General features: G+C 31.9%; 1 protein-coding gene across 1 annotated transcript; it reads left to right on the top strand.

The window, feature by feature from the left end:
- Positions 1-5,482: 5,482 nt before the first annotated feature.
- Positions 5,483-9,130, top strand: LOC139482822 (uncharacterized). Its single transcript, XM_071266868.1, has 4 exons — positions 5,483-5,595; positions 5,911-6,228; positions 7,976-8,038; positions 8,512-9,130. The coding sequence occupies exons 1-4, from the start codon at positions 5,547-5,549 to the stop codon at positions 9,021-9,023; spliced, it is 942 nt and encodes a 313-aa protein (XP_071122969.1). The 5' UTR covers positions 5,483-5,546; the 3' UTR covers positions 9,024-9,130.
- The last annotated feature ends 387 nt before the right edge of the window (positions 9,131-9,517 follow it).

Raw genomic sequence — 9,517 nt, 5'->3', positions numbered from 1 at the left:
CGAATGCGACTTATAAGCTGACTTGTTTTCAGAGGACCAACACGACGAGTGTTAAATGTTGAGCAGGAACTGGTTATCCTTCTGGAGAACCCACATAGTTCGACTCCAGTGTTTTGTGAAGGATGACGTTGCTCAATCTTTAGTTTTCACTGTGATGTTTTTGTAATTGCTGTTTGTCTTCTCTTCATTTTTGTTTTTGATTCATTGTGTCGTCCATTTTTCTTGGATTTACGATTTTCTATTGTCCTTTTAGCATCTTTTCTCTTAACCTTCTCTGTGGTTTGGTGTTAGTGTGCTGCTCTCATCGAGTGCGGGATGCCAATGGTTCAATTGCCGGTGGAGTCAAAACAAAGACCTACATATTTGTTTAAGGTTCCCTGAAAGGTATTGTTTGAATTGCACTATTATAAATTGATTTCGGTTTTCCTTTGTTTTTTTGTTTTTTTTTAAGACTTGAAATACATTTATTGAAAATCACCTGAATACAATTTTCCTTGTGTAACCCAGGGAAGAATACACAAGGGGCCCTGTGCTTACAATGATCCAACGTCCAGGGATAAAAGGTGGACTCTTATAAAAAAAAAATCTATTTTATATTTTTTCCATACATAAGTTATACATTCATATTAACATCCTTTGTTGTTGTTGTTGTTGTTGTTTGCATTTTTGTAGTGGGAATGGAAGATGATAATTATATAACATGGGTTTTATTTCATTGTTATTAGTAATATGATTACGAAATGAAACCCATTCGGAAATGATACCACGAACAAGGAAATGTGAAAGGATACTGTAACATAAAATAGCTTAAAGTAACAAATTATTCATCAGACGAAGTTGGTTATATTGATTGAACTAGTATACGATACTGTTAATTCTGACAAACGAATTAAACTAAGTCCGCCAGACACAAGCAATTTTATACTCTCAACTTCATCACTTACTACCTATATATTCAAGCTTTAGATTTACCATATTCTGAGGCTTTATCGAGTTATACACAGCTACAATGTATAGTTCTATACGTGTGTTGGTTGGTTTGTTATACAGATATGTCATATCTCTGGGGTTGAAAAATATTTGCATCAAGCAATCCGTCTAAGCGTGTTTTTCAATGAAAAAGGATTTTACTGGTACTTCATATTAATATTTTTCTTGCCCTGAACATGTATTTTATTTGACACATGATGCTAAAGATCGTTAAACAACCATTATCATCATCATTTTCTATTACTTTCATAATATTTTGTATTGCAATACAACATCAAGGAAATTAAAATTGTTTGTGTGTAAATAGTATTGATATGTTATAAATGAAGTTTAAATAGTTATTTGACTCAGAAAGGAACATTCGCATATCCAAACATGTGATTTATTAGATCTGTCAGAGGTTCGGTGGGTTCATTGAGATACGGAAATGAAAATTGAAATTAATATTTGTAAAGTATAATATTCAGGATGTACATAAACTGAATAAACTTTTCAGGATGTGTTTGCCGATTGTTTTAATATTTAACAGGAAATAATAGCGACGAGAAAATACTTTTATTCATTCGAAAGCTAATTTGATTACTAAAGTATCCAAATTAAAATGACAAGGTTTCTAGTATTTTTTTTAAAAGTTAAAAAAAAAAAGACACATGTTGGACAAGTTTAAAGACAAATGAAACTATAACAATGGTTACAGAAGAATTTACAGATAGATTTTATAAGAGAAAAAAAGTCCAATCATCTTCATAAAATTTCAATCGAGAAACATTGAAAGAACAACGAAAATCCCGATATAAATATGGTATCAGATTTGGATACTAAAAACAAATCCAAAGATCTCTTAGTATACACACAAAATAGAATACGATACTTATACAAAAGCTTTATTTATTTTCGGCATTGTTATCAACTACAAAACACACTGTAGAGTAAGTACAAGAAAGTTGTAAGAAGATACTTTTCTCCTCTTCTTGGTGACTTGTTGTTGTTTTTTATTGTATGAGGCAAACTTTATACAGGAATGAACCAATATAGCACTTTTCATAGCTTCACGTTTCGTTTTGAAGATGATGTCCCTTTACTAAACTATTCAAAGGGTGGTGACTATGCTAAACGTGTTTTACTCATTGAACATAACATAAGGATTCAACAGATAGAAATAAGTCTGCCTCATATCTTAACTTGCATTTAGACGCTGTCATGCGCATGCTGTTGCATTTGTATTTAAACTCATTACGCGGGAAAAAAGTTTCTGCAGATAAACAAAGGCAACAGTTCTATACCGCTGTTCAAAAGTAATAAATAGATTGAAAGAAAACAAAACCGGGTTACAAACATAATCCGAGGGAAACTCATCAACTTTAAGAGGAAATAGTTTTCAAAGGTACCAGGATTATAATTTAATACGCCAGACGCAAGTTTCGTCTACATAAGACTCATCAGTGACGCTCAGATCAAAATAGTTGTAAAGCCAAACAAGTTCAAAGTTCAAGAGCATTGATGACCCAAAATTCCAAAAGTTGTGCTAAATAGGGCTAAGTTAATCTATTCCTGGAATACGAAAATCCTTAGTTTTTTGAAAAATTCAAAGTTTTGTAACAGGAAATTTATAAAAATGACCATATAATTGATATTCATGTCAACACCGAAGTGCTGACATAAAACAACGAAACAACAGAATCACTGAAGTGCAACAAAAACAAACAACAATGCAACACACCAATAAACGAACTATAGGATAATAACTGCGATTTTTCCAGACTTGATACAGGATTTATTCATCATAGATACCAGCAGGATTAGAATTTTATATTTGCGCCAGACGCACGTTTCGTTTACAAAAGACTTATCAATGACGCTCGAATCATATTTTTCAAAAGGCTAAATAAAGTTTGAAGTTGAAGAGCAAGCAGAAAATGTTGTAGACACAGATGATCGATACACAGAGGACATCGATCCTCTGTGCATATTTTATTTCATCGTCAGTTCATCGTCTTTATCAGATGAATGTATGAAAGAGGGACGAAAGATACCAAATGGACAGTCAAACTCATAAATCGAAAATAAACTGACAACGCCATGGCTAAAAATGAAAAAGACAAACAGACAAACAATACTACACATGACACAACATAGAAAACTAAAGAATAAACAACACGAACCCCACAAAAAAACTAGGGGTGATCTCAGGTGCTCCAGAAGGGTAAGCAGATCCTGCTCCACATGTGGCATCCGTCGTGTTGCTTATGTGATAACAAATCCGGTAAATAGTCTAATTCGGTAGGTCACATTTTTTTAAAGTAATTTTAGACATTGTTTTTTGTTAAAGAGGTCCTCTTTGAATAAACGAACATCGAAAACTAACGAAGCACCCTCTTTACAGTACACAGAATTTTGAGAAATTATTTCCTTTGTTCCTAATGGGGATAAATCATCTATTTTGTAATTTTGTAAAATCCCCAAATACTCCATTTAATGAGTTGCTGCAAACTACTCTTAGATTAAATTCAAATCTTTCAAAAAATATTATAAGTCGAGGAAACCAAACAATGCTAAATATGGCAGAACGACAAGCGAATAAAAGACAATGAATTAAAACATGACTCTGAAAACAAAGATTGAGCAAGACGAATTCTACCAAAAGCCGGATATGGAATCATGCGATCCGGAAGGGCAAGTAGTTCCGGCTTCATTAGTGACACACATCGTGTTACAAAAATGTACTGTTAGTTAAATGTGGTGCCTTAAGATCATGCAGTAGGGATCAATCAATTATTCTTGTCAAATCGTGAGATAAAAACAATTATGAAAACCCTGAAACTTGAATGAATGTAATACGTCGAAAATTCATTTTCACAAAGTCTTGCTTCCTTTTTTACTGCTAATGAGAAGATCTGGTATGATTAACAATGAAACAAGTTAGTGACAACTCTTTGCCGGAGACTTAATGACGCAGGAATTAGCAACAATCGGACATCATATGGCTTTTAACAATAGTTGGTGTTATTTATGAGTTTCAAAGTTGTTGTACCCTCTTTTGATGTTATTTTCATCAAAGATCCTGAAGGATTCAAGGGTTATGTTTTATAACAAAAGATTTATGTTTCGTCTAAATACTGATCATCGGCACTCGAATCAAGCAGCTGAAAGGACAATCTGAAAAAGTTGGAAGGAATAACCAAGAAGGTTGACAAAAACGTTTTCCAAAAGGTGTGCAAAATCAATTTCTTTGTCAGTTTCTGTTATTTTTGGTCTCATAGAAGCTTGTTATAAGACAGCAAATTTTGTGCATTTGTCGTTTTTACTCAACCGTCAAGGACATATATTGACAATTACATACCATATAGGTACATGTTTCTATTTATGAGAAGGTCGTATATCCGTATGTAATAATAGTAATGTTTAATCAACCTTTCTATTGATAGAAACAAATACAAGTGGTACATAGTTTTATTCTGATTAGGAATTCTACCTTCTATGTGCTTTAAAATATCAATTACTAATGGATACCTTAGATATTTAAATACAAAAAGATTTTGTTAAAAAAAAAGCTGAAGATGAAGGTTTCTAAATAGTTTTGAAAGTGTTGAGTATCGAAGTAAATATAAGTAATAAACTTATCTACTATTCTAAACTATTCTAGTTCCGTTGGTTTTATGGAAAAGAATTGATTTGAATATATTGAATTCAATTTCCTTAATTATTCTGTTAATCTAATATCAGGTCATGAGTATATTTAGAAATATACAAACTTTCAATTTTAACGTATGACAGTTACAGCTAGTTGTCTAGTTCTTAAACGAGGTAAGCTATTGTGGGTTTGTGTACACATATGCTCTTTTTTAGGCAATATAAATGTTGTATTTTACAGTTAGGGAATTTTTAGACATTGAAATGCTGTTTTCCATTATTGAAATAAGTGCATATTTTTAGTTAGCTACCATCTTCGAAAGTCGTTATCTGGAGAATCACAACTCATTGGCCGAATAAGACCAACAAAATCACAGCAACAAAAAAATGAAAAACGACAAAAAGAGAAGTAACGATCTATTGAACATTTCATAAAAAAAAACTCCAGTCTGAACAACACGAGCCTTACCATAAAACTTGGGAAAGTATAATGTGTTTGTTTATATTCTAGCAAATGTAATTGGAATTCAGGTACGACTTTTAATTGTGAGTTACCATTATTTCCCATCTGCAGATAATTAAAATGTAAAGATGTCACATCAATTGATGATGAAATACGCATGCCCCTTAGGAACACTGAATATTCATTTTCAACATAGTCCTCTTTAAATTTTATTTAGGCTTCGAATTGTTTGATCAAGATCTCAACTAAGGAAGCAAATCGAGTTCTGTATTTGATAAGACGAGGTCTTAAATTGTTTGTCTGAGCTATCAACGCTCGTAACGTCATATTTAGAATAAAAAGAAATCGTTGTTCTTGACAATAACTAATATCATATATTCTTATAAACTGCAACTGTAAATCTTTGGTTTAAAAATAACCTTTACGCAAACAAAATACATTGTGCTTGCAGAGGCGGAATGAAATGGAATTCAGATGTCTACAAATAGCTGTAATCATAAGTGTATTCAAAGGTATGTGCAAGAGTCAATCTCAAATCTTACTCCAATAAAATATTGCATATCATATATATAATTATATAGATATACTTTTTACGAAAAAAATAAGTAAGCTGTTAGACAACTTTTGTTGCAAGAAAATATAGTTAACGCTTTCGAACGAATTAAAGTGAACATGCTGCTAACTTCTACGACATTTATTCTCAGGTAGCAATTTTCTATTGGCAATTTATCGTATCTGCTTATTTGTATATGTTCTTAACTTTCAGGATTAAAATTTGAAGAGTGTGTTTATACACTGAACTTTCACTTATTAACATTTACTTTCAGCATGTTTGTCTTCCAAAAATAATACAACAATTTACGTATGTATTGGAGAAGACGTAACCTTATCATGTCCACCAGCTGGTTTTAATAAAACTATCAGTTGGTTCAGGAGAAATGTGTCTAAAAATACTATAACAACGCTGTATGGAGGAACTAAAGGAAAAGACACCAATTTGCCACTAAATAATGCGGTCGATGTTAATAAGGAAAAAGGAGAATTTAATTTGACGATAAAGAATTTAACTAAAGCTGATAATGGAACCTACCAGTGCTTGCATGACAAGCATTTAACTTCGTGGCTGTTTCGTCTTGTTATAAAAGGTAAAGTTCAGATAATATTGGCTTTAAAAAAAGAAAGAAGGTTTATTCGACTTAATGAACTCAGTCAGGAATCTGATGTTCAGTAGTTGTCATTGTTGATGCGGTTCATAAGTCTTTCTTGTTTCTCTTTTTTTTTTATATATATGAATATATATATGTAAAGTTTCTGAATATATATATATATAGATTGGACCGTTGGTTTTCCCATATGAATGGTTTTATACTAGTCATTTGTAGGGCCCTTATAGCTTGCTGTTCTGTGTGAGTCAAGGCTCCGTGTTGAAGACAGTACTTTGACCTATAATCGTAGAATGTTTTGAATAAATGTCTGGAACGCTTCATCAGAAACATTAAAAACAAAACCTTTTATAATTAATTTAAAATAACGTCAGGGGTAATATAACAAGAAGGTTCCGAAAAGAAAAGAGAAAATAATCTACGAGCCAAACATCGACTGAAATAATTGTAGTCATACTTTTTTCCAATTGCAAATTGTTTCAGTGTTTTAATAAAAGTTCGGAAATAACAAAGACTACTATTTCCGAAATCAATTGGGCACCTAATATTACCAGTAACATTGATTGATTGTTGGTTGCTTTACGCCGCATTAGCACAAAAAGGCTAAATCGCGGCGAGAGCTAATTCGAATATTTTTACAATTTACCAGTAACAAACAGTGTATTAATAGTGATATGAATCAAATGGTGGTCAATAATACTGATGCATAATCTTTTGCGCTAATTGATGTGCACTACTGTAGTTATCTTAACCCGAAACATACCGTTAGAATAAATTTAAGTCATACAGAAAAGCTAAATAAAGCAACAGCGATTACAGAACAATCATAACTCGAAATTGATGAGACACTGCTGGAGCTTAAATGAGGCACAAAAGCTACAGAAACATGTTAATATATTTGCCTCTGACCTATGACGACTTTTGGAGAAGCAAATACTATAATGTCTTTAGGCCACGTTAAGCCATATAAGACGATGTGAAAGGAGCAATAAGACGAAGAGGCCAAATGTGGTGATTAATTTGCTTACCATTATTGAGCTTCTGAGATCACCTAGGTTAATTTCTGGGATTCGTGTTCCTTATTCTTTAGTTTTTGTTTTGTGGTTTGTATACCAATATAACTATTCTTCCTTTTATAAGATGACAGAGATGAGATAAGCCCATCAAAGATATCAGGATTGATTTTTTTTGCGCCAGACACACGTTTCGAAATATTATTATAACGATACTATAACCTTTCCATTTAAAACGGACTATATTTTTTTTTGTATTTTATAAACTAGATAATACTGAGTTTCCAGTACAAATATATGTAATCAATAACTTCAAGTAATTATTCACACGTTTCTGGAGCTGTTATATCTACATGTTGCTTTAAAACCAGGTTTAATCCAACATTTGTGACATAAGGGAATGCCTGTATCAAGTCATGCATATGACCATTGTTTTCCATTTCTTTGGTGTGCGTAAGTGTTTGATAAGGAACTTTCCGTTTTGAACTAATCATGGAGTTCGTTTTTATATTTATTTTACTTTTCATGAATATTTACATCAGTATGGTTCAAATAAAGAAATGGTTAAATACATCTGGTTCAGTAAAAGTGTTACCGTTCATGTTTTAACCTTGTTCGATTTATGTCACAATACTTCATATGCTACTACCTGTGAAAATATTGACGTATAACATAAACTACTTTATTTTCTCCATTTGTATTCTTTAATTAAATAGACCGTCCCATCGCAAATAAAAGCAATGAACCAATAACAACTGTTATACCACAGTGCTCAGGAGGTAAGATATTTACTCTTAAGTAATTAAGGCACATTATTGAACACTCTGAATACCAGATGTTTGGAAGACTACCAAATTGAAATTGGTGTCTATGTTCATTTTACACACTAATACTTTGTCAAAGATTGGGGGTATTTTATTTTCTGATTTTCTAGATTTAACTTCACCAGGAGTTTTATGATCGAAATGAACCTCAGAATAATATCCAAATACATTTAAGGTAAATTCACGGTTTTGATTTCAATTTAATGATCAAAACTTATAATATTAATACAGATCAAGGTATAAAATAAACTAATTTCTGCAGTTATTTGAAAACAAACAGACAAAAAGATGTATCATGAACGAAACAACAAACTCTTTAAAATAATATTGAAACATTATTATCAAAATACTTTTAACCATTTCCTCTTCAAAGAATAATTATATGTGTGATTGCAATTAAAAAATTCTAATGACCTATTATTTAACAGGATTTTTGACAAGCGACAAGATCATTTATGGCGTGGTCGTTGTGCTTCTAGTTTTGGTTTTGATTATAGTTTCACTGATTTGTCATGCTTATATCCGGATACAATATAAACAAAAGGATGTCCCAGTGCCACAAACAGACACTGTTAGACACTCACCGGTACACATTGAAATGCAGGAAGTATCTTATGATGGAGAAGATGTACATGAAGAATCAAGAAATCTACATTTGTTGTCTGAAATTCTACAAGACTTGCAGAATACAACTTCCGATGACAAACACAGTGATTTGAGCAAAACAAGTCCTAGTCAGTCGTCTTTCTCACTTTCTAACAGATCTCAAAACCTCAACGAAGAAGATTATTTACATCCGTATCATGGTTTCGTACAAAGTAAAATAGATGTTCATGAATACGCTACCGTGGATGCACAGGAAAGCACGGACTGTGAGGGAATACCTGGCACTTCTAAAGAACAAATCGTGATTTATGAAAATCTAAAATCATCAAATTAGAATTAGTGCCAAATGCACCAATAACGTAGACCAGTTTGATAGTTCCTATTAATTTGTAATGTAACTGTAAATGAGATTGAATTTACCGAAAATTAAAAAATATATATGAACTAAAACCTTATTTAACTATGGGCTCAGAGGAGCAAAGAAAACAAATTTTGCCAAAATTATATGATCATAACCTAAATATACAAAGGGGTAAATACCGAAATTAAAAAAAATATTGACGCAAAATATAAATTATGTAACGAATCAGTAGATGACGAAGTATTTTTTATGAGACTTTCCTGTTCTTGAAAACTATTGAAAGCCATTATTCAATGATCCGAATTTTAAATATACAATCAATCTTTCTTCAGAGAATAAATTGTGATTGTTAAAGACTGATTAAAGTTTATTACACAAATACCGAACTCAAAAGCAAATTCTTAAAGGAGAAGTCCATAAAAACCGACCAAATTAAACGCCATATGTCAACGGAACAATTAAAACAC

Source organism: Mytilus edulis, chromosome 7 (genome assembly GCF_963676685.1).
Source record: "Mytilus edulis chromosome 7, xbMytEdul2.2, whole genome shotgun sequence".
In the NCBI taxonomy this organism is placed as follows: Eukaryota; Metazoa; Mollusca; class Bivalvia; order Mytilida; family Mytilidae; genus Mytilus; species Mytilus edulis.
The sequence above is the reverse complement of the archived record's forward strand: the minus strand, read 5'-3'. Positions and strand labels throughout refer to the sequence as shown.

Coding starts and splice junctions, on each gene's coding strand:
- LOC139482822 (XM_071266868.1), top strand. CDS start 5,547: ATGGAATTCAGATGTCTACAAATAGCTGTAATCATAAGTGTATTCAAA. Junction 5,596..5,910: donor AATCATAAGTGTATTCAAAG/GTATGTGCAAGA, acceptor ATTTACTTTCAG/CATGTTTGTCTTCCAAAAAT. Junction 8,039..8,511: donor TATACCACAGTGCTCAGGAG/GTAAGATATTTA, acceptor ATTATTTAACAG/GATTTTTGACAAGCGACAAG.